The sequence below is a fragment of the Dermacentor variabilis genome, chromosome 1 (genome assembly GCF_050947875.1).
Source record: "Dermacentor variabilis isolate Ectoservices chromosome 1, ASM5094787v1, whole genome shotgun sequence".
Classification (NCBI taxonomy): Eukaryota; Metazoa; Arthropoda; class Arachnida; order Ixodida; family Ixodidae; genus Dermacentor; species Dermacentor variabilis.
The window spans coordinates 137,574,341-137,600,648 of record NC_134568.1 but is presented as its reverse complement, the minus strand read 5'-3'; the positions used below and the strand labels follow the sequence as shown (position 1 = coordinate 137,600,648).

The 26,308-nt window shown below is 45.0% G+C and overlaps 1 protein-coding gene across 1 annotated transcript in view; it reads left to right on the top strand.

Moving 5' to 3' along the window:
• LOC142585282 (FAD-dependent oxidoreductase domain-containing protein 1-like) overlaps window positions 1–26,308 on the top strand; it is an 83,558-nt gene that overhangs the window by 13,955 nt on the left and 43,295 nt on the right. The window contains exons 4-5 of the mRNA XM_075695917.1: window positions 1,811–1,905; window positions 25,869–26,041. Coding sequence (XP_075552032.1) covers window positions 1,811–1,905; window positions 25,869–26,041 — 268 coding nt within the window. The remainder of the gene's footprint in view (window positions 1–1,810; window positions 1,906–25,868; window positions 26,042–26,308) is intronic.

The window sequence follows — 26,308 nt, the reverse complement described above, 5'->3', positions numbered from 1 at the left end:
GCTTCAATGCCCCCGATGGCTGCCGTGTACATGTGCAGCTTGTCCAGGACATTTGCAACCAACTTTTGGCAGTCGTAGCCTTTGTAAAATGGAGACCGGTAGTTCCACTCAAGTTACCAACTCCTTGAAAAAGCTGAGATGCCGAAAAATGCAGTCACACAAATTAACCACACTTTACAGTGTCGCACCAATACTTCGGCCAAGCCCAAGGATAGCGCCGACGCAGAGCTTTCTTCCTTGGACCTCATCTTTGCTTATTTCTGTGAAGGAACTCAAAAAAGCAATATTATATGGTACATGGAAAAACAGGTAGCAAAAGCATGTTGGATGCCACTATTGTGAGTGCAGCCTTGCTGCTACCTGCCATCCATACATGTCAAAAGGAAACCAGTGCTGAAGAAGCAAAGTGAACTGTTTAATAAATGCAAACTCAAATAATAAAATAAAGGGACTCTTCCACTCTCTCGCTGCCGCTTGCTCTCCTCCTGTTTAGTGCTTGAAGGTTGCTGAAGTATGTCCACAGGTGGAATGCGCAGCATGTGGCAGTGCTTTGTCTGAGTGCCACTATTTACTCGGCACATTTTCAGTCTAGGATGTTGTGGCATTCCCTGTAGTCTTAAAGAGCCTCTCACCAGGCCACATAGCAAATTTTGATTATACACTAACATGTTATGTGCCCTCTTGGGAGCATCCTACTGCAAGAATATTTAAAATGGTTCATTAATAGCCGAGATATAAATATTTCAGTGCCATGATCAGGAGCAGAGTGTCGCTGCTAACAAGGGCACTCCTCCCTTGCCCTATCTAGCCTCCGCAAGCAAAATTCCTTCCCTGCATTCTCCCATACCAGAGCTGGAGGATTGCGTGATACATACATCACATGCCCTGCCTTCTTCTCCCCCCCCCCCCTGCTTTTTTGCTGCACGGCGCATTTCCACTGACTGTCGCATGCGCGAGCTGTTGCATTTGATTCGTTTCATGCAGTGCACGGTTTTGCGCTCTGTGCACAAGAATACCTGAACTAGCGGTATAAGTCAGTGCTACACGAACACTGAGGCAGACACAAGCGGATTACAGAGCATGATTTTGCACTGGAACACCATAGAAAATGACATAGTTCGCTCTCAGCGCATGCAACGACTGCACAATGTGGAAACAAGCAGATGAAACGGTAGTACATCTCCCTTGCTCCAGTGCGAAGTAAAACAAAAACACGCAGACATTTGGTTTGTTTGTTTTATTATTTCTCTAAACCTTAATTCGTCTACTGAAGCAACAGATTACACAAATAACAGATGTTACCTTGAATAATTCTCAAAATGTGACGGGTCACTATAAGCGACGGCATGGCCTATACGTGTAAGTAGGCGCACTTGCTGATGTACGTCATCCCCCCCTTCTTGAAGCATGGCGCACGCAAGGAGAAAAGCAAATGACGTTTAGGTGGAAATTTCAGCTCTTTCCACAGTGCAGAGCGAGTAATTCTTAACGGCCACAATCGCGAGCACGCATTTTATGCAGCTCAAAATGGCCAGACCTGATGAGGGGTCCTTTAATGCAAAAATTTGTTAAATGCTTTGTTAAAATGAAATAACTTGATGCAAATAGTTTTTCCATGGATACCTCTGTTGTGCTGCATCGTCTTTAACACTCAGTGAATAGTATAGCTCAGGCTAAAAAATTATTACTTTATACAAGAGTGCATTACATTATTGCGTTTCTTTTGCTAGGTTAGCTGCAAGTTTGAGGACTCTGTATCATTTTGTGTGATTGTTTCACATCCCTTACTTTATTTCTCTTGTGTTCCAAGGGAACTGGGGGCCAAGATTGAATTGCTCAAGCCTGATGTACTTGGGCAGCAGTTTCCATGGATAAATACTGAAGGTATCGCACTTGCATCGCATGGTATGTAATCATTATATAGAAAACCATCTCTGTTATCGTGTTTGGCAGGCTGTCTGTAGTACTCCATGAAATCAACATGGAATGGCTGGAAAGAGACCCTGTAGCCTTTCACTTTGGGGAATCTTCTGTACTCAAGCTGTTTCTGTTTCTGTATACATAGGTAATCAATTGTGCAGAAGCCCATAAGGCTGAGGAAAGTTCGTGAAAGGAAAAATTGTCATCCAATGTCAGTAGAACGAATCTGCAAAGAACACCCATGCAGGCTTCTCGGAACACAAGCTTCACAGTTGAAAAAAAAAATTGTTCGGATCCGGGGATGTGTTTTTTTTCTCCTGTATACATTGCATAATGGCCATGTGTCAATACTGCATGGTGTATGAAGCAAGCAGGAGAATAACTTCACCCCATAATAAGCAAATTGGCATATACAAGGTCTTGTCAGAAATTGCCTGACTCCATTGACTGTTTGATCCCCTCTTTCCTTACTACTGGCAATCTGCTTAATTGCACTGTTTTTATGTTATGTCGTTCTATTTCAAGACATTGTTCAAACATATACTGTGATACATGAAATTTTAGCCGGATTGATGCTTTTTTGCACATTGAAATACACATCATTTTGACAGGACCACGATGCCAGTTTGAATTAAACGAGTTTGAATTAACAGGATTCTGCTGTAATAATAAAGAACAGTAGATTTGTGCGAGAATTAGTAATAGTGATTCTCATGCTATGCGGGAAAGCCCTGGCTTCAAAAATGTTAAAACAGGTATGTCCCTATTGGTGCAGAGAGCATTTATTTAACTGTCTGCAGCAAGTGCTTGGTTCCTTTTTGAATTCTTTGGGCTCTTGAAGCACTAGTTGTCATGTTGGGGAACATCCACTAATCTCCTCATGCTCGATTATTGTTCTTGATCAGCTCCCCTCTCTAACTGGTTAGTTGTGTACTTAGAACTGATGTTAGAGCCTTCGCTTGCTTTGCATGGGCAGTGTTTCTAGTAGTGTGTAAGAGGGGTATGCACAGATTGTGTTCCAATAGGGAGAGATAAAACTGCTACTCAAGCTTCTGCAGAAGGTCGGTCTGGAATTTACTGCGTGCTCTTGTACAGGTGAAAACTCCACACGATAGGAAGAATTTTGCATAATGCACTATACATATGCTGTTGAAACGCTTATGGATAAACGCAACCCACTGAGGGAAAAAATGAAGTTCCAATATTAGTCAAACATAATAAACTGCTCAGCATGTGTCGACATTGAAGGTGTTGTTAAAGTAGCATAATTGTCCGTGCAGAAAATCAGACAGCCCAACTGAAGCGCCTGTGTCTTCATGAACTGCTGCTTTCATCTAAAAATTATGTGCTGTGATTTGACCAAAGCGCACATTTTGTGTTCTTTGATTTGGGAAGTGCTACAAGTAGTGGGAGCCGAAGTTTTATTTTTCAAGACTCGCCAATGTTACCTTTCAGGGAAACCATTTTAACACTTCATGCAGAACACACACAGACACAATCCCCAATGAAGAACACATCTGGCATAACCTAGTGCAAATCAGCAGACACCTTTGCCTTGTTTTTTTTTTTAACATTGCATTGCTCACATTTGTTCATAGCAAGAATGAGCATATTCTCAAGTGCTCACATAGCTTCCAAGGAAACAGCACGTTGAAGGTGCAGGAAGGACACTCACATATTTTACACATTTTATCTTTCTTGATAATGCCATTGGTACCTGGCCATTGAGAGTGCCACGGCTTTGGCTTTCATTTTGGTCATTCCAAGGTGATGTTCATGGTGACTGAGGACAACACGTTGCAAGGCTTTTGTTATGACCAACCTTTTCACTCAAACAATGCAACCCTGGTCAATGGAAAGTTTCAGTCTGTGAGCCAAGAGTGCCTGAAATTGTTCCGCTGGGCTCTGAGGCCGGCCATTCCATGCCATGTCTCTAACATTTCTCGAAAGAGGATTTAGACTTGTTTTATGCTGGATGTTCTTGGCAGTGTGTGGCAAATCCAAACAGTCAAAATAAAGAAGGCTTATATGGGGCTGATGGTCTCAGGGTGTCTATCAACCTGGAAAACCGGGAATTCTCAGCGATTTTGCATAGTCTGGAAATACTCAGGGAAAACCCAGGGAATTGGTGCTTACATCAGGGAAAATTAGCTGTAATTTTATTGAACGGGAACGAAAATCGCTAGAGTAACAGAGAGGAGTCGTAACGATTCGTCCTTGACGCCGTGTCGTCGGCTGGAGGAGTTGCCAGTGTACAGTCAACGACCGATTTTCCGGACATCCGGTTTTTGGTACATGCCCGATAATTTGGACGACTTCGCGGCACCACCACGTACACCATAGATTGTATAAGAACGCTAGGTCGAGCTGCTTCGACGTTCGCCATTAAGCTTCTTGCTGTTCGGTGCCGTGTTTTTCATTCAAAGAATTCGACGCTGTCAGCAATGGCACCGACTCCGCTTTTGTAATCCTCGCGATTGACTTCTAAGCCCGGAAAGTACGGCGCGTTGCATAATTCCGGTTCCCGAAAGTCAGCTTCGCCTCAACACAGAAATGTTACACGGTGAAGCATACACCAAGTATTGCGGTGAAGCTTAACAGGTGTGGGAAGGAGTAATGGTCACGGAACACAGTGTGTATTCCTTAATTATACACGCGTGCACCCGCCGCCTCCTGTCACAGTACGAGCACAGATATGCCTAGTAAGTGTAATTGGCAGGTTTTTGGAGCTGTTTCGGACGTGCCTGAGATGATTTGAGCCTTCAAGGGCAGTAAAAGACGCATTCGTTTTTTCAGACCGCCCGATTTTCCGGACGTTTTCGCGGCCACTAGGGAGTCCGAAAAATCGGACGTTGACTGTACAACTGACCAAGAGAATGTTTCAAATGGTCCATGGGGCGAACGCGCGATGCAGGAGCACAAGAACAGAAAGGACCGATCTATTTAGGAATGGACGGGAAAGGAAGTGTAGCGCTGCTTTTTTGAAGGGGCTTAAGCTCAAAAAACGAAGTGTTGGCTGACGCCGAGATGCAGGTGTCCCTCATCCAAAACAGAATAAACTCATTAAAGCAGTGAAACGCAACACTGAGATGTTGTGCGCAGGCTGAGAGTATGTCATACCAGTGTCGCATGGCCACTCTCAATCGCAATCGAAATTTTCTACCGTGATTGGCTCCCTTCTGCAGGTTGAGCAAAGAAGCCAATCGTGATGGAGAAATTTGATCTGGATTGGGCATAATTGCGATCAAAAGTGTGCATATGACACCCGTATCAGGACAGTTGAGTGGACTTTGTAGTTGCTGAAAGAAAATCTCACTTGCGACAAAGTTCGGGCCTCAAACCATTGAGCTTGCTATCAGTTGATAGAAATAGCTCATATTTGAAAATATTTGATTCTGTATGCACTCTTTTTATTCGTATTTGAAAATATTTGACTTGATTTGCAATGGGCTAAACCATTTCTTTTTTTCAAAGATATTTTATTTGCTGTGCGTTTTGCTAATGCCTCCCTTCTGTTTTCTTTTTGAATAAAATAAACACTACTCCTCACTATTCAAACTGGATTAAGTCATTTTTTATTTTTTATAACATACTTACTAGAGAGTGACAGTATTGGGCGACATGATGTCAGTCTGTCTGGACATAAAACAGAGTTCTGTGTCACTTAAGGAATTTTGCAAAGGCACTTTGGGAAAACCTGGAAAACTCAGGGAATTTGGAAGTAATGTCAGCTTGACAGACACCCTGGGGTCTATAGAAACCGTAAACAGCCTTCTGAACAAATATTTATAAAATTTATTTACTTTGAACACAATTCTCTGAGCTTCCTTGATTTTCTATGTGCCAATAGTTTCTCAGGTGCAGAAAATAATCTAGAAACAGTTGGGTCTTTCTTCGCTGTTGCACGTGGCAACACTGCCTTTAGGCCACATTCCAGAGCATCACACATAAGCTGCATCTTTTCTTTAGAATTGCACAGCTACAAGATACATTCAACTGTCACCATACTGTTTCACCTTTCAAGAGTGTTGTTGCAATGATACGATCAGTACCATGCTGATTCTATGCAATAGCTCATGCAGTGGTTCTAATAGTGTCACTAGTTTAGGAAACAATTTCACATAGAAATTGAGCAAGCAAAGAAAGACTTTCAACTAGGTCACATTGACCTTCTTGAGTGAGTTCTATATTTCTAACATATTGTTCTTTGTGGGATGCAAACCTTGGCTATCAATTCTGTATCCCATATGTGTGCGACCTTTTTCTAACAGTTGGCATTTCTTGGCATTCATTTTGATGCCACGTTTTCTCAAGCACATGAGTGTGTGCACTCCACTCTGTGTCAGTACTGCTTGCAAGTATTGCCTGCCCTGATGTCATTGTCCAGATAGCAAGCCGTGCCAGGCATTTGCTGAAGAATGTGGTTCATCATGCTTGTATGCTACACTGTATGGCAATCACTGGAACTTGTATAGGTCTAGATGAGTGCTGTCCATGAGCAATTCCTCTGCTTACACATCCAGTTTGAGCTGCAAATGCGAATATAATTGTGCTATTGCACACTATTGTATCGGCCTCGAGCTCCACCACTGGAAAAGCTGGCACCATCGTCGGTGTAAGTACTATTAGGGATCATGTGGACATAGCGGCCGCTTCGGCTGCTTCGGGAGCACCGAAGCGAGCTGAAAACGAGTTTAAATTCCCTCGTACGCTGCGGTCCTCATTTAGTGGCGAGATTTTCCCGCTTCGAGTGTCTCCTTTACAACACTTGAAAGCACTACAATAGGTAGTGGCTGCCTTTGGAGGCGTGCAGCATGGTAGGCTACTGCTCGGTGCTGCAGTGCCAGACGTACACAACAGAGCTCGGTGTCAGCCTTATTCACACGTAGCCACAGGGCAAGGAGCTCCGTGAAGCTTGGCTGGCAAAATTTAGAACCGACAGACAGCCATCGGCTACAACTCGGGTATGCAGCAAGTACACATGCAACGAAGATTTCTGCTACGGCGCTGGGACTGCGTAATGTTCCGTGAGTAGCAGAAAACGCGCACTGAGACGCTCGCCCGCGCCCGCTGCCCGGCTAATGTCATGACGGTTTGGTCTATGAACTTGTTAATGCTAGATACTGGCAGGTTCACTGGAACAGAAAGGGAGCCGTAAGATGCACATTAAAGAAAGGCACAGCATATGGTCATGTTTGTGTTAGGAATTAATGCACTGGATTACAAAAAAGAAGCAAAGGGAAATCGCACGCTGAGAAGACCGATAAACGTACAGTGCGACACAACTTGAGAAATAATGTTGAAATGTCCAAGAATTTAGAAGACAAAAAAAGATTGAATCGTTGCGACGGCGCCTCACTGTCGCCGTAGGCGTCAAAGTCTCTATAACGATATTATTTTTGAACAGTTCTGATAGCATCCACGCAACAATGGTTGCTAGTGTACTGTCAAATGCTCACATGCTGTGGCCTAAAGCTCACAGCACGCACACACACACACGGTGCGAAAACGCGCTCGCAGCGAAAGCAAAACATGGTGCATGGACATGCATGCAGACGCGCAGTCGGTCGCTGCGGACCCGTGCGATCACCGCATTGAGGCTTCATTCTGTTATGCCCCATTTGTTTATACAGACAGCCTACTATAAGAACATATTTCACATAGTTTACTTTCAGCGTTTGCCTACCTTTCATGCAAGAAGCCGGTTCGGGAGACTCCTTCGCGGCGACTGCACGTAGTGGCGTTTGCTGTATGTATTCGGTAAAGAGATAGCGTCTGTAAACGATTCTGTGCTTTCAGTTTGCCCAAGATTATTATATCTTTACAGTTAAAAACTTCCCTCGTTTTGAGAGTACCTACATAATTGTCCAGGAGGGCTGCTGCGTGTTGTTTTTATTGAGCGCCGTAAGCAAAACCTATGAGGAGCGCGCCGCGTGAACCCTCATACTACGCAAGGCAAGCGCTTCTGACAGATGGCGACTCCATAACTCCTCGCTGCCAATACAAAAAGAAAAACATTACTTAGCTTGTGCCTGTGTCTGTCCTAGTTGTCCACGTCTTCCTTTCATGCTTCAAACTCTAGTCACCTTGCTTTGCAGTTTCGGTACCAGTGGGCTTGGAGTGTGATGCATCATTTCTCACCAAGGAACAAATACTTGTCTCAGAACTTCACTGTCCTTGAACGCAGCATTAATGACTTGACCAGAAGGAATAAATTTTTTACACACAATTCCTTCGTGGTTAAAAGAGAAGAAAAGTCAGCAATGATTTGATGTTGCTTTTTACTTGCCTTCTCTGGTTGATGTGACCCAGGACTTCTTTACTCTCTGGATTGCCTTATGGTTTCTGGGTTGTAAATCTAAATTAACCCATTTTTTTCATTGCCCCTAATGACAATCAAAACAAAGATGGGGTCACTAGAAGGAGTTTGTTTCAGATCTGAGTAAATGTCAATTGCTCTTATTGATTAGTACAAACTTTGATGCAACAAGCATCACCTTAAAAACTGAATCTTGTGACAGCCTGCATGACTAATTTCCACTTGCTTGCTGACTTCATTAGTGGTATGATAGTCCTTGTGCGTAATTTGACACTCGCATTCAATCATTTCTAGCATTGAACTGCTCATTGGTTAACCAGACTTCTTGTCATAATCAGTTGAATTTTCATATTCCTTGCACAAAAAACAACAGCACTCAGAAGCGTCTGCTGTAGGGCACATGCTGGGGAACGGTTCTTCGAGACACCTGGCAGCTCCGTCGAGATAGGGATTGGTGGTCGATGTGGTGGGCGATGCTGTACAGCGTTTGCAGGCGTGTCCCCTATGACTTCTTTATAGAGGCCACACAGCCGTCCCATGTGTGATGCTGGCCGGGAGCGTAGGCGGGTCAGTAGTGCTTGACCATCTGCACCATGGTGTAGGCGATCAATGTGTCGTAGCCCCTCTTGCAGGAAGAGTAATGACAGGGGCCAGGCCTGCCTCAGCCCAAGTGGCGGCCACTTGTGAGGTTCGGGGAACGCCAAGACAGAGCCGTATTGCTGACCTGTGTTGCGGCTCCAGTTTCCGCAGGCGGAGTGGGGGCAGTGCCACAAGAGGGAGTGCATACACTAGCCATGAAATGGCTGCAGCTTCAAATAGCTGCAGAGCCCACCTGGTGGTACAGCCCTGTCCACGGGCAAGGAACTGTGAGATCGCCTTGCGGATCTGAAGCTTCTGGGTGCACAGGGCCTTGGTAGCTGGCAGCTAGGTCAGCCTATGGTCAATGCACAGCCCCAGGTAGGTGACTGCCTTGCTCCATGGGGTCTGGACGCCCTCCAACTGCAGCCGGGCAGCTGAGCGGTGAGCTGATGCTCTGGGATGCAGTAGCAAGGCCTCGGTCTTCATGGCCGAGATGCTAAGGCCGATGCTGCACAAGTAGGCAGCCGCAGCGTCCAGGGCTCTCTGTGGGGCTGCACGTGCCTTGTGGATGTGTTGCGGTGGTCCCCGCACCCATAGGGCGATGTCATCCGCGTAGATTGAGGACTGCACGGGGAAGTGAGGGTCGACCAGCAGGGCAGCAGGCAACCGTGCCATGGCCAGGTTGAAAAGGAAGGGGCTCACCACTGACCCCTGTGGCACACCTGCAGCGACTGGACGGGGGGTGCTCTTCGACTGACCCACACGTACCCTGAGGGTGCGATTCTGCAGGAACAACGAGAGGAACCCCCGCAGGTTGCCACAGATGCCGAGGAGGTCCAGGCCCTGCTGGACAACTGCATGAGGGAGGCTCTTGAAGGCACCCTGTACGTCGATCAACAAGAGCATCACGAGGTCCCCGCCGGCCTTGGCGTCCTCCAGGGTGGACACCATGTCAGCGATGGAGTCCGCAGTGCACCGCTGCCGCTGGAAGCCCATCTGTTGGTCTGCCAGGAAGCTGCGAGCGGGGGCCACCCAGTCCAGTTGTGCCAGAGCCATAGCGTCCATCACCTTGCAGGCAGCGGAGGTGAGGGAGACCGGTCGATAGAATGACAGTTCCCTAGCCGGTTTTCTGGCCTTGAGGATGGGTGCCACAATGGCTGTGCGCCATGCCTCTGGCACCTGCCCTGACTGCCAGATCTCATTGAAGCACTCGAGCAGGCACTGTTGCTCGCTGGCGGCCAGGTTGCGGAGCATCTGTGGCATTACACTGTCTGCTCCTGGTGTGCTGCGGCGTTTCCCTCGCCTCAGAGCCGCCTAGAGCTCGTGCAGGGCAAGTGGCTCCTGGCAGAGGGCAGCGACCTGGCTGGACGTCCAAGCAGGGTGGATGCTGTGTAGACAGGTGGGCAGCTGGGCAGGGTGGTGTCCGATCGGCAGGATGGCTGCACTCTGTGGCACAGGAGGGGTGAACCGGTCCGCCAGAAGTTCCGCGAGGGCCTCCTCGCTGATTCCTAGCGAGATGGCCACAGCGAGGATGGGTTGATGGCTCGTCCTCTTGCCAGTGAGTGACTTGAGTAGTCGCCAGGCTAGGGGGCCCCTTGAACGGTCCTTGATGCTGGAGCACAGTCTCACCCAGCTCTGGTTCCTCCTGCGCCGGGCCTGTCTTCTACAGCAGGCGTCCACTCGTCTGTATTCAGTCCAGTGCTCTGCCTTCCCTGTCCGAATTGCTCTGCGCTCTGTGCGCCGCCTGGAGGCACGGAGATTGAGTAGGCGGAGATCCGGGGCAGGGGGTGTCCGGTGGCGCAGAGCACTGAATGGTAGCCGCCTGGGCGCACTCTGGGATGGCATCTAGAAAGTCACAGCAATCGGCCACCTCACTGCAGTGCTTCCTAAACAGAGGCCAGCCTATGACGTGGAAAGTTCTGGTCTTTGGCTTCCTTCCGTGTACAGAGGTGATCACAATGGGGAAAGTGGTCCGAACCCCAAGTGTCCGGAGTTGTGTCCCAGGAGTAGGAGCACTGTTCTGTGGTGAGGGTGAGATTGATGGCTGAGTCCACCCCTTGGGAGACATAGGTGGGTCCGCTGTTCAAGATCACCAGTCCGGCTCTGCTGATGGCGCCGCGGAGGCTTCGGCCTCGGCTGGAGTAGCGGCGGCTTCCGCAGACACGACCGTGGCGAGCATGTACATATGACCAGGAAAGCCATGGGACTCCTCCATCCTTGACCAGCTGGCTCTAGGCCTTGGGAGGCAGGCGGTCCTGTGTGGCGATTTCAAGCTGAGACACCACCACACATGATATGCTCAAAACCCTCCCCAACCCATTATACAATTCCCCTCGCAGCTGGTGCAGGAACATTGACCCATGATTCGGTGATCAAACATATTCATTTGCATTTAAACGAGCAACAATGACAACATGCTATAGCTGAAAGTGAAATTGAAGAGAAACATTATTGTTCTACTGACTTCTGGCAGCCTCTACACGTTAACTGGCTGATCCAGAGCTAACCAGAATGGGAAAAATTCCAACAACTTGAAAAGTATAGATAGCAGCATGGTTTGGTTTTAATAAATGGGCCCAGGAAGACCTGGTTTCTTTTTGAGATGCAGAATTTTATTGCCAGAATGACTGCTTTTGCCATCGACGGGTGGCACTTTAGTTGTCAGTAGTTTGTGATGATGATGATCGCTAATGGTATTCCTGTTGAATGGGGTGACAATTAGGCACCTAGCCTGCATGAGCTAATTATGTTTTACTGTACATCTATTGCAATCTAGCATTTTGCCTCACTATACTAGGTATGCCTTGTAAAGTTACTTCAAGCTGTATGCAACAACCCTGTCCTCATCTCTCCAGTGCATCTTTTTTTTTTTTTCACCATGGCTCCAAATGTCTCATGCTACTTTCCACTGCTGGCCAGTTAACATTCCCATCAGCTTTGAATCAAACCCCAGTACTTCTGGAAGGTGGACATTGTATACATTCACATTCTATTACAATGTGCTGAGTCATCTCCTTGTCCTCAGCCAGCCAGCTTGTGCTTAAAAAAAACAAGGCACTGCCCTTTGTGTTGTCTTACAGATTTTCTTTCCTAATATTTACTTTGCAAGGAAAGTTCATTACAATTTATTTAAGTATAGATACTGCAGTCGCAAGAAGAAATTTCAGCAGGTTGGGATAATATAATCAGAAGTGCAAAAAATTGGCAGAAAAAAAGTGAAAAGTTGGTAAATAGTTTTAGAAGAAAACCAGAGTCAAACAAGGAAGCAAAAAAAGATATCTTGTTTGTTGTCCTTGTGAAGACTCTATGGGCTCTTTTGTTTCCATCTTTCCCATCCAATTAGCCGTCTTTGTTTCTCTCAGTTTATTTTGAATGACTTCAGGATGTCTACCCGTACCTCTGGTTACCCTGTACATACTTGGTTGCGAGCTTTCTTTACCTTTTCCTCCATTTTGTGTCCACGTTTTTGAGGTACAGGTATTTGTACATTCTAGCTGCCCATTTCTTATCCTCCTTATTCCTGTGTCTCATCAAAAAAAATTTGGTCTGCGCTTCCCTGACTTCAGAGGCGGCCCAACCCATGTCTCCCTGTACTGCTTCATTTGTTTTACTGTGGGCACCTAATGCCAATTGGCCCACTGCCCTTTGATTAACTTGCAAAGCCAACAAGGTTTGTGATTTAAGCACAAGTATGGCATTTTGCAACTTTTTGTTGCAAAATGCCAGTGCTAACAGTTCACTGGTTAGCACTGGCACCCTTATTCCTTTCTATAGGTTAGGTTGAAACCTCTTTACTAAGTGAGTAAAAAAGACATTGTCCTCTAGGCATGGGCACACCCAATTTTTATGACCTGCATTGTCATTTTATAGATAGCTGGCATTACTTAACTGGTCTGTACAGACTTCTCTAAATTGCTTTACCTTTGTAGACTAGATTTAAATTGCTTTCATGCTACTGTTGGAATTTGCACTGTTCTAATCAGAGTGCCGAACCGAAAAAGATACTGGTTCATTTTCAGCTCTGATTTCGTTCCGGTTCAGAGAAATAAAGATTTATAATGGTTCACAAACCGGTTCGGCACAGTCAATTTTATCCTGCCCCATGGTGATATGCTGCATTGTACTATCGACTTGACTGCATGCATATGTTTCAAAAGGAGGCAGAAATTAATGAATCACACGGGGGAATTTTTATATACACATAAAGGACAGAAGTAATTAGGGAAAATTCCTGCATCACTGTAAGGTCTGCATTACTTTGCTGTTGTCAAAGTAACGAGCTCTTGTTAGAGTCAGTTAATTTTCATTTTGTTTCTGGTTTTTACTACAGGACTGGTGGTGAGTGAACAGTGGCATGTGGTGCATGGTGTCAAAGACAGTGCAAATTCACACTGTATTACGTAAATTACAACTTCAAACTTCTAGTCTGTGGCAAAGAAAGAAGCGAGCATTTGATATTTTGCTCAGTTTGCGTCTTCTTTAGAAGCAGGTAAGGACATTGATGCTTCTGAACAATGAACAAGGACGGTTTGTGCTGAACCATACATCAATTTTTCTTGCAAATCTGCACATTGTGCGTAGTCTTGTGCTGGCCAAAGGCGGACAATGAAGCCTGAAGATTGGGTCGGCAAAATAAATTAACTCACTCAGACTCGCTCACATATTATATATTTTGATTAGGGCTCACTCGGACTCATACTCGGCAAAGTTCTACTCAGCCAGGCTCACTTAGACTCAGCCTCCCCAAAATTGCACTCAGCCATGCTCACCACTCGAACTCACTCACCAGTCAGACTTAAGCAGGTCTGCTTGGCCTTTGGGCTCTCGCAGACTTGGTCTTTCTTGTGAATAGAACACATCACTGACTAAAAGAGCTTTATACGATACTAATATATCACACATGCAGAGCGATTACAAATGCTTAACATTTAGAAAAAAGTATGCACAATATGGTGGTGGTGTAGCAGTAGGCAGGGTTAGCCTGGCATGCTTAGCCAGCAATTGTTCTGCCTGAGCATCTCGTATGTTTCCCTGCAGGGGCGTCTGCGTCAGCAGGCATTTGGTGTGTTGCGACACCACGTACCCGAGCACATGAGGGTTGGACTCTCCCGCGTCTAACCGTGCGCGGCTTAGCCGTGTCTGGGGAAAAGGAGATCCTGGGGGTTGAGCCAATGCCGAGTGTTTGGACCTTTACGGCCCCTCGGCGGCGGCAACACACCCCTTTGGCCTCGGCTTCACGTAGACCGCACCCCCGGACTGACCCACCCGGGGGAAATCGGTAGTTGCCTTTTCCTGTCTCTTCCTCCCTCTAGCCTTCGTCTTTCTCTCACTTTTCATCTTTCCTGTCTTCTCCTGGCTTCCCTTTACTTCCAATTTTTCCAGGCAGCAAGGGTTAACCGTGTGTGAATAGCCAGCCTAGGTTATTTCATATTTGGTTATAGTGGTAATGTACAGCTGGCATTTGCAGGCTGTGTTGCACAGGTCCTGCAGCATCCCCTTGTAGGACTCCACGGTGGGCGTCTGGCGTTACTGCCGAAATTACACTCTTTTATGGCTACTTCCTTCCCCCCACTACCTGATCGCTCCCTGAAAAAGGGGTGCACCGATGATGTCTTTGAGTTTTTTGCCCACCAAAAAGAAACTTTCCCTCGTTTCCACGTAGTCCACTCTGAACAACCAGACAAACCCGTGTGAACAACTCACCATTCCTCGTGTCTAAGTCTCTCACCCAAGTTTTTGGTACAGGTTATAAAGCATCCAGGATGGCAAGCGGTGATCTCCTCTTGGAGCTCCACAACCAGACACAACATGAAAAACTACCCAATCTAGTATCATTTGAGGACACCCAAGTAACAGTAACTCCACATCGTACTATGAATACCACCCGTGGCGTAGTCTCCGATGATGATCTCTTGCAGCTGACTGAAGCTGAGCTCCTGGAGGGCTTCAGTGAGCAGAACGTCATCAACGTCAAACGAATCAAGATGAGGCGTGACAATAAGGAAATACAGACCAAACACCTAATACTTACTTTTGGCACAAGTGTTCTGCCCGAGTCCATCGAGGCTGGGTATATCAAGCTCCTACACAAACAATCCCAAGTTGCTTGGGATTGTTTAAACGTTAAATTTAATGCATCAACATGAATGCCATCCACACGCCCCCCTGTGGAAACTAGCCTTCGCCGAATGGAATCATTTTAACGCATCCACTTACTTAGCACGAGATCTTATCAGTGATTTTAACATAGATGAAGCAGTAGCATATTTTACTTGTTTTATACTCGACGCAGCTGAAAAGTTTATTCCCCAAACACAAGGTCTCTCTTGTAAAAGATGGGTACCCTGGTGGAATGAGCAGTGCAGACTGGCGCAAAAGAAACAAAACAAAGCGTGGGGTTTGCTGTGTCGTTCCCCAACTGCAGAACATCTCATGGAATTTAAACTCGTAAAATCACAGGCAAGGCGTATCCAGAGACAGGCAAGGAAGGCTAGCTGGGAGAGGTTTCTCTCGGGCATCACATCCTACACTCAAGAGTCTTAAGGTATGGAATGGCGTACGAAAGCTAAAGGGGCAGAAAATCCACTCATTGCCCTTAGTTGACCCCCAAGGGACTACCTTGGAAGACCAGGCCAATGCTCTGGGCGAACACTTCGAGCATGTATCAAGCTCGACAGATTACACAAGATCATTCCTCAAGTATAACCAAATAGCTGAACTTAAGGCTCTGGATCGCAAATGCCGTCCGGATGAACCATACAACCGTCCTTTTAATATTGCCGAGCTTAAAGCTGCCTTGAGCACGTGTAGAAGCTCAGCACCGAGAGCTGATAGAATCATATATGACATGATTAAATACTTACACAGCGACACACAGATGACACTTCTGGCACTTTTCAACTCTATCTGGGCTGCCGGATACCTCCCATCCTCATGGAAGGAAGCTATTGTTATTCCCATCTTGAAACTGGGTAAAGACCCTTCCTTGGCAGCAAGTTATCGTCCGATAGCTCTTACAAGTTGCCTGTGTAAACTATTTGAAAAAATGATTAATCGTCGACTCACACACTTCCTTGAACTTAACAATATGCTTGATCCGTATCAATGTGGGTTCAAAGAAGGGCGGTCTACGACTGATCATCTGGTGCGCATTGAAGGAAACATCCACGATGTATTTGTACATAAACAGTTCTTCTTATCGATATTCCTCGTTATGGAAAAGGCGTATTACACAACGTGGCGATATGGGATCCTGCGAGACTTATCGCGAATGGGCATCCGTGGAAATATGTTAAACATACTAGAAAGCTATCTGTCCAAACGTACCTTCCGCGTGAAAATCGGCAATGTATTGTCGCGACCTTTTGTACAAGAAACTGGTGTACCCCTAGGAGGTGTGCTTAGCTGCACGCTCTTTATTGTGAAAATGATCACCCTTCGTGCTTCATTACCGCCAGCCATCTTGTATTCCGTTTATGTAGACGACATACAAATAGGTTTCAAATCTTGCAACCTTGCAGTGTGTGAGAGGCAAGTACAACACAGCCTGAACAAAGTGTCCAAATGGGCAGACGAAAACGGATTTAAAGTGAACCTGAACAAAAGTTTTTGTGTGCTTTTCACAAGAAACAAAGGGCTCATTGCAGATCCCAATATCGAAATGTATGGTCAGCAAATCCCTGTGAACAAAGAGCACAAGTTCTTAGGCATCATACTTGACTCTAAACTAACATTTATTCCACACATAAAGTATCTCAAGGTGAAATGCTTAAAAACAATGAACTTGCTGAAAATTTTATCCCATACAACATGGGGCAGCGACAGGAAATGTTTGATGAATCTTTACAAGAGCGTCATTCGATCACGATTGGACTATGGTGCCGTGATTTATCACTCTGCTGCCCCGAGTGCACTAAAGATCCAGTCCACCATCTAGGAATCCGATTGGCCACTGGCGCTTTCAGAACAAGTCCCATTGAAAGTTTATATGTAGAATCAAATGAGTGGTCACTTCATCTGCAGAGAACATACATCAGCCAAACATATTTTCAGAAAGTTCACTTTAATCCTCAACATCCGTGTTTTAATACCGTTAACGATATGACATATGCTACACACTTTCGTAATCATCCCTCTGTAAGACAGCCTTTTTCGCTGCTTGTGAGGGAGCTTAGTGATGAAATGCATGTCCCACTCCTCGAGCTTCGTTTAATGCATCCAGCCAAGCTGCTACCACCTTGGGAGTGGCAGCTGATACAATGCGATATATCTTTCATGCAAATTACAAAGCACGCTCCAGAGATTGAAATCCAAATGCATTTCCTGGAAATCCAGTTCAAGCACTCCTGCACGGAGTTCTACACAGATGCATCGAAGTCACACGACGGGGTGTCCTATGCAGTCGTCAGTCCATCCTTGTCAGAATCCGATGTACTGCATCCGGAAACTAGTATCTTTACGGCTGAGGCCTACGCACTATTGTCGGCTGTGAAGCATATCAGGAAATCAAAACTCCAAAAATCAGTTATATATACGGACTTCCTAAGTGTCGTGAAGGCCTTGATGTCATTCTGTAAGCACAAAAATTTAGTAATCAATTGACTCTTTTCCGTTCTGTGTAAAGCGTATATATGTAACCAGCACGTCATGATATGCTGGGTGCCAGGTTATAGCGGCATCAAAGGTAATGTTCTGGCGGACCAGATGGCCACGTCAATTGCATCGCATTCTGTTAATCCCACCGCTGCAGTCCCTGTCACAGATCTGGAGCCCTTCTTACGGAGGAAACTACGAAACCACTAGCAACGCATGTGGGACGCTGAAATAAACAACCAACTGCATGTTATAAAGCCACAGTTAGGTTCTTGGCCCTCCGCAACAAAACCACGGCGAACAGATGTCCTATTCTGTCGTCTCAGAATAGGACACACATTTGGCACGCATAACTTTTTACTCTCTAAAAATGATCCTCCAACCTGTGCTAGATGCGGGGAGAGGCTGACCGTCTTCCATGTCCTCCTGGAGTGTCGGGCAGCCGAATCTGAGAGAAAGAAACATATTCCCCTAGCATACCGGCAGCACATCCCTCTTCATCCTTTAATGTTACTCGGAACAGAACCGCTCTTTGACACCAACGCAGTCCTAGGTTTTCTGAAAGATGTTGTGTTGCATGTTATTAGCCCCACATGTCCGTAGCGTCTCCTCTCTTCAGAGGATGCCACTGTGATAGCTGTTTCGTATAGCACATGCCTCTAGGCCCTTGTGTTTCAAGGTCTCTGGCGAGGCAGTAGTGCTCCAGGTAATTTTACCATCTCACATATTTTCTATTTTGCATCATTCTTTCACGATGGATTTTAATGCTCATAGAACACGTCATTTGTCATCGACATAATCTTATTACAGATAGATTTTACGCACTCTAGAGCGACTATTTTTAAGGCCACTTTACAGCCATGCCACATCAATTTCATAGAACTACACTGCGAACTAATCACCACGGACCTGGTACTCTTTGGCCATACCTGGCCTTTGCGCCAATAAAAACCATACATTCATTCATTCATCTCATATGTTTAAACATACAAGCGAGTTACTTATTTTCTGCACATCACAATGTCTTGTAAAAGACAAAGAAGTATGACATGCATTGTCTGCAGTGCTGAAAGTACTTCCCCTAAGCATTAATAAAGTGTGCTAAAAGGATCTTTAACAAAATATGGAGATATTTATTTGTGTGTTTGTGCACGCATGCATGCACGTGTGCATGTGGTGTGCGCATACATTTTTGGCAGTTCAGGATGGAACTCGGCCCCTTCTTTCTGACATTGTGCAACATGAAGGCCTGCCTTGTAAATAAATGTAAACGTTGATGAAAATTGTGCACACACGCACACACAGAAAGCTGGTAATGCCACTTTAAACTACGATTCATGATGCTACCACAGAAAGTCTGGCTCGCTGCTTTGCTTTTTGAGTTGTTGGACATGACGCTAGGCGCTGACAATTTCGTAAGTCTTGATCGGTTTAGAAAAGTAGCTGTAGTTTTGTCTATGGCACATAGTGCCATAAGTGCAGATGCGCAGTTCTAATAGTGGGACTGCTGACATCCATATTTACTCTCAGTCACACTGAAATTGAGCACCAAACATGGAGGAAGGAAAAGGACTAGGAACGAACATCATCTTGAAGCATAGTCAGAAAAATATAAAGGAAAGGCTCATGGGAAATAGGCCCTCACCACGGGATGCACAAGCGGTAATATCTAGCCGTTGAGTGCACGGAGTGTATACAAGAGAATAGATTGGAGGGCGCGTGACGAGGGTCGATTGTGACAAAGGCACCACCAAGAGCTACTGCATACTAAACAATGTCTTTTAAAGGCCTGGAAACCATGGACGGCTTACTCCCTAACAGACATCGCGCAGATAGGCCCCAGAGAGAAAGAGGTGGTGGGTGTCAGAGGTTGCTTGCCTAGCCCAGCTGCTTGGTGTCATGCTCCTGTCTACCTTTCTTTTTCCCTGTCATTGAAGCCACGCAAGTGTCTGCGTGAAAGCTACTTAGCCGACATTCACTCGAACTACGATTCACGAGAGCACTGCTAAAAATCCAGCTCACTTCATCATTCTTGAAAGTTGCGCTGGACACTCAGCACTTGGGAAGTCCAGTCGCTCCCCAGAAGCAACAGCAGTACTACTTATTATTGAAATTGGCACAAGCATAGATGTGCGGCATGATCAGCAAATCAGCAGTGCCATGATGTCAATCGTCAGTTGCACTGAACACCAGCCATCACCGCTTTCACATGCAAGCAAGAGCGCAGTACAGACAAAACATGGAAGGGGTCAAGCGAACACTTAACAGAAACAGTAACTGAGCCTACTGAACTCGAGAAACTCTTAGACTTCGGTATCACTCGCTTCTCGCAGCATCACAACCCACAGCACTATAGCGCCTCACTTTGTCTGACTTTGGCCACAACAGTAAAAGGGAAAGCTTACACAGCACACACTGCTCACATGTGCCGATGTTTCACACTTTGCAGCTAGCCGTCTTCCACTTCCCTTCCAAACCTACCTTCAGCATCCCATGGAGCTCCGATTTATAGGCAGATGTGAAGCACAGAGATGCATGGAAGGGGTGTAGAAGCAGGGCGCCATGAGTCTGGACTTAGCAGTGCCAACTTGCATTGCCGGTGCTGCGCTAAGGACGGGCAGAGGGCTTTGTACATGCAGGAGGATAGCTGGGTGGAGAAGAGAGGAGTTGCAGGTGCCACGCAGAGCCGAATGCAGTGAATTTTGTACTGTAATATGCCATGCATTTTTTGTTTATCTCGTCTGATTCTAATTTTTTGCAAGCTTCCTTTAATTATCTTCTGCAAAGATTTGAAAAATATCTGTTCCTTAGATTTCACTATATAGGGTATCAATGGATTATGTATTTTCTAATACATAAGCCATTGATGCAATAAGACCATCCTTGTTGTTTTGCTTTACCTAGAACACTAGCTGCAAGGTATTGAATTTGAAACTTAATAGAGTGTTTTTCTGGCACCTAAAAGTCTCACAACTCTTGTCCTAGGTAAGGCAGAGCAATAAGGGCGATCTTATTGCATTCCTTGAATCATACAAAAGCCATTGATACACTATTTAATGAAATTGCAGGAACTGATAATTTGCAAATAATTGCAAAAAATTATTTAAAGGAAGCTCGCATAAAATTAGAACCAGAGGAGGACAACAAAAAGGCACTGCATATTCAAAATAAGCACATAACACTGCATTCATGTAAATGTTTTCAGCACCATATCACAAGCAATAATTTTTTTTCTTCTAAAACCCACCTGCTTCCCTTAAAAGGCCGGGCCCCTCGCCAGGCCGCATAGAAAATTTGGTTATATGCTGGAAGTTGTTACGTGCCCTCTAGGGAGTGTTCTGCTGCAAGAATTTTTCAAATTGGTGCATCAATAGCCGGGATAGAAATATTTCAGTGCCTCGAACCCATGATTTCAGGAGTTGAGCACCACTGCCAAGAGAGACACTCTCTCCACTTGCCCTGTCTAGCCTCCGCAAGCGAAATTCCTTCCCTGCATTCTCCCATACCAGAGCTCAAGGATCTCATGACGCATGCATCAGGGCCCCACCTTCATTTTTTTTCCCTCGCTTTTTTGCTGTGTGGCGCACTTCCGCTGATGGTGCTGCGCACGAGCTGTTGCATTTTTCCCGCTTTGTTCAGCGCACGATTTTGTGCAGTGTGCATGAGAACACCTGACTAGCAGTATAAGTCAGTGCTACACGAACACTGCGGCAGACACAGCCGGATTACAGACCACGATCGCGCGCTGGAACACGGTAGAAAATGACATAGTTTCAGTGTCTGCACTCGCAGCTGCACGACGTGGGAACAAGCAGACGAAATGGAAGTACATCTCTCTTGCTGCGGTGTGAAGTAAAACAAATACACGCAGACATCCGGTTTGTGTGTTTTATTATTCCTCTAAACTTTAATTTGTCTGTTGAAGCAACAGATTACACAAATAACAGATCTTGCCTTGAATAATTCTCGAAGTCGTGTCACTTTGAGCCACGTCACAGTACAGGCACATGTACGTAGGCGCACTTGCACATATACGTCAACCCTCCGACTTGGAGTGCGGTGCCCGCAAGGAGAAGGCCAAATTGCATTCGGTTTGAAATTTCAGCTCTTTGCATGGTGCGTAGTGATGTAATACTTGGCAGACACTGTTGTTGATGTGCATCGTATGCACGGCACTCGTCAGCTCATAATGGCCAGAACTGGTGAGGGTTCTGGTAAGGGTTGTGCACTGAACCATGGCAGTTAACAAAAGCAGATTTCACATGCCGTTTACAGCCACGATTGCCACTCACTGAGAAGGTGATGGCATTCATTAGCGGCAGCAGTGTTATGATTACAATAAGTCATACAGCTGAACTCGTTGATATCTATCCTCGAGGACATTGTCTTTTCCACTGTCCTTGTTCATAGAATTTATTTAGTTTTGGTAGCAAGTTGACCTAATGGTCAAATTGGCAGCGCCAAAGAAATGTTGATTCCATGGAGCCCCTGAAACAGCTTTTCAGCCACGGAACACAACTGGCATGGCTGATTTCATAAGTACAAGCACCTCTGCCGAGGTGGCTGTAGTTACCAGCAAATACCTATGGTCTATCCTGATTCTCACACAAAATGCGACTCATGAGTCGTAACAATCTGCAGGGCGCTCCGATTGAAGAAGTATGGTTATTCGGACAATCGGGCATACTGTTGAGCACCTGTTGTTGCCTTATATGCTTGAACCATTTTGTTCCAAACGGGTAGCCATTAATTTTTTCGGTTCAGTTTGGTTTCCAAAAATATCAGTTTGGGTTTGGGTTCAATTCCACTCAAAATTACGGTTCGGGTACAGTTTTTGGTTCAGTATCGGTTCGACACTCTTTAATCACTTTCTCGATGGCGCTAGTCAGTTGTGCCTTTATCTCTGTACGAAGCTATTTGATTAGCCGTACTTAGGTTTCATAGAGTCCTGCTGCTGTTTTATTAGGGTCACTTCCTTTTGCATTTTTCCATTTGAAGCTTTTTACATTAAATTTCGTACTCTCCAGCTTCTGTCTTGCTGGATCTGTCAGAACTGGGAATACCCTTCCTTATTTGCCAAATTCAGGGGCATATTATCCCCTTTTAATATGTTACCATCTTTATTATTTATGTTTTATCATTGTTTTTGCTAGTGTCCTCACATGGTTCCAGGTGGTGCGTCTTTGTCTTTTGTGAATATCATGCATCTAGTGTCCATATCGCATATTTAATTCTTCCTTGGTCTTTTCCTGGTACTGGTTCCATCTGATTATTACTTCTTTGTGTAAGCTTATCTTTTTGGGCTTCTATGTGTTCTCTAGACATCCGTTTATGCTCTTCTATAGCTTTCTTAGCTTTATGGTTGCACCAAGTTCATGGTTACATCTTTCACTCCAAAGGTTTTTGAGCCTTGTTCTTTGTGATCTGTACTAGCTCCTTGTAATCCCAGACACCTGTAGGAATTGCCTGTATTTTCTTCTTTATGGTTTGTAATCTGTGCTATTTGTTTTCCTTTTTCTTTTTCTTTCTTTTCTTTGCATGTATACATTTGCTGTTTTTGCCTTGCGTTGACATCTTGTGCAAAGTTTAGGGTTTTATGTTAATGATCTAAGCCATCTTTTCCTTGTTAACCTATCATCATTTTACCTAACCATTTATAAAATGTTCCAGAGACTAGGGCATAGTCTATACATGACTGTCTATTTCCACATTGTCATGTTATCTGTCCATCACATTTGTGCTCCCAGCTAACTACTACAAGGTTCTGTTCCTTGCACAAATCCAAGATTAGAAAACCGTTGTGATCAGTACATCTGACCAGGTCCTCCATGTATGCATTCATATTTTCTACCAATATTAACTGACCTGATTTTCTTAACTCATGTCACTTCTAATGCAGTCACTTGACATTATTTTCCTCTCTGCTGCAATTGGTATGCTCCTCCCAGCTGTGTTCTTTCCTTCATATGTGATGATGATGGTGATTATTTATTGGCATCCCCTTTGAAATGAGGTGGTGACAAATAGTCACCTATTCTGTTTGAGTACAATGGCACTATAGTGCCACCTATCTGTGACGTATACAACTATTCTGGCAATAAAATTTTCTTTTTAAAAAAATACAACTTTTCTCTGTGCATATATGCGAAAAACCAGTGCGCTACTGCCTATACTTTTCGAGTTCTTGCAGTTTTCTTTTTCTGTTACTTTTAGATCACCTAATGTACACACCCTTGATGGCATACACAATGTTATGCATAAACTGTTGTAAGTACAACGTGTGTTCAAAAAGAAACCGAACTTTTGCTATAACACCTTTACTGCTTATGGTACAACATTTTAAGTGCTGTCCCTTTCAAAGTAGTCCCCTCTATTGGCAATGCACTCTTCCTATCTTTTCTTCCATTTTTGGAAAGCCCCCTGGAACGCACTTTCTGGAATGGTGCACAGGTCTTTTCTCGCATTGTCCTGGATCTCCTCTATGGTTTGGAAACGACGTCCTTTCAAAGTGGTTTTCAGCTTAGGGAATAGAAAAAGTCTGCTGGGGCTAGGTCCGGAGAATATGGTGGGTAGGGCACAACAGGAGTGTGGTGTTTTGCTAAGTAGCTGCGGACAAGGAGCAACGCGTGAGCCGGGGCATTGTCATGATGCAACATCCAAGCCTGATTTTCCCACAATTCAGGCCTCTTACTGTGCACAGAATCTCTCAAACATGCTAGGATTCCCTGGTAAACTTACCGTCTGACCATGTGGCACAAATTTCTGATGGACATGCCTTTGCAGTAAAAAAACACAACCAGCATCACCTTCATTTTTAACCGACTCATGCGTGCTTTTTTTTGGGCGATGAGAACCTTTGGCCACCCACTGCGATGACTGCACTTTCGTTTCAACGTCATAGCCGTAAGCCCATGTCTCATCGCTTGTTACGATGTTCTTAAAGGGACACTAAAGCGATACAATAAATCAGTTTAGACTAATGAGGCATTGTTTGAGAACCCTGCAGGCAGTTGTTTCAAAAAAATAGTTTGATTATTAGATGAGAAAATGAAGGTCCAACTATCAGTATTTGAATTTCGCGCTGAAACATCAGCGCCGGTACGTCAGCGTGACGTCGGGGATTCCAAAGTATGTTTTCACATTTGGGCCGCGTTGGCTGAATAAAGGTTCCCGAAACTTGCCTTGTTTAATATTTGGTTCCTTTAGAACACAATGTAGTCAATCTGTATTGCTATATATAATTAGTAGGCCCTAGAAGATGCCATCAAAATCCAAGACGTCACAGCCCCCAGGTGCGGGAACTTAAGTAGGCGTCGCCACCCATATTTTGTTCTTGCACTTTTTCTGGCTTACCAAACATCTTATTGTTGTAAGAGTGGTGTTTTTGGTGTTGTAGAACGGTAATTTACTGATGCATAAGAAATCATTTTTCTCTTTAGTGTCCCTTTAAAGTTTTCATCGTCATTGGCAGCGGCGAGCAGTTCCTGGCTGATTTCAACATGGGTCTGCTTCTGTTCGTCACTCAACAAACGCGACACAAATTTTGCACTGACACGACGCATCCCAAAAGTTTTCCCAAGTTTATAGCACAACTTCACACGCACACACACACACACAAACACACATGCACGCACGCACACACACACTGTTCTTCCAATACCATTCCAAAGAACAGCTTGTTCATGTGCTCAATTCAGCGGGTGGCTGTAGCTCGCCAACTAATGGTCAGAGCGAAACTCGGCAAGTGGCCGTTTGTTGTCTAAACCTGCCGCTACATGTGCTCAGTAGCCGCTGCGCGCTCCCTCTGCCAATTGGCGTGCTATTTCAAAAGTTCGGCTTCTTTTTGAACAAACCTGGTATACTTGCTTATACAGCTGTAAACAAAGCAAAAAAAAACCTACATGTAATCATAATGCCACAAGCTTATTCGAACAACTTCAAAATATACTCTTACACATAGGTACACATTTGGAAGGGAAACCAAAGGACTTATACATTACCTGATTCGATACTTAAGAAATGTGGTTTTGGATCTGCAAATTTTTACATATGACGTGCATGTGTACTGGAGTATATAATCTTTATTAACAGGGCATATAGGAGGAAAAGAAAAGTATAGTTTGAGACTACACTGGCTTCTTCAAAATATTTTGACGAGGATGCATTCATTCTCTGCTTTTCAGGTGAACTCTTGCCTCTTTTTTTTTTATCTGGGTTGAAACTTGCCATATCATGCACAAATACGAGTGAATGAGTGTGCATCATAATTGATTCTTAATGACCGGCGAAGTGCAGAAGCAGAAAAAGTGGCACTGCTCCCCCATGCCTTCAGTATTGGCTATAGGCCATATGCTTGTGTGTGCCATTGTACAATCTTTCACAGTTCACTGGGATGGTCTTAATAACCTTATGGCATGTTTTCTTTCCTCTTTTTTTTTTTCCTTTTTTCTTGTAACAGGTCTAGAGAATGAAGGCTGGTTTGATCCATATGCTCTTCTTACTGCCTTGCGACGAAAAGCAGTCTCTCTTGGAGCACGGTATCTTAATGCAGAACTTGTAGGGTTTGAATTTCAAAGTATGGCTGCACATCCAGGACCCGAAATGTCGTACGAGCCTGTAAATCGGGCATTGGTAAGTATTTTAGTAGTTTTAATAACTGCAGCTTTAGTGTATGTCTACTGAGTGATCCTATTTGATATGACCGCAGACAACCCCCTTTAAGTGGCAGCCATGTGGAATGTACTTTTCTCATAGTTGTCACAGCATCAATACGCCTCTTTCATATTGCATTACTAAATGCTGTAATCATGGCCCATGTGGCTGCTGCCTGCGTAGTGCACGCACACTTATATGACTGTGTGGTCACAGTAATCTGGGCCTAATATTTTAATGTTAGCT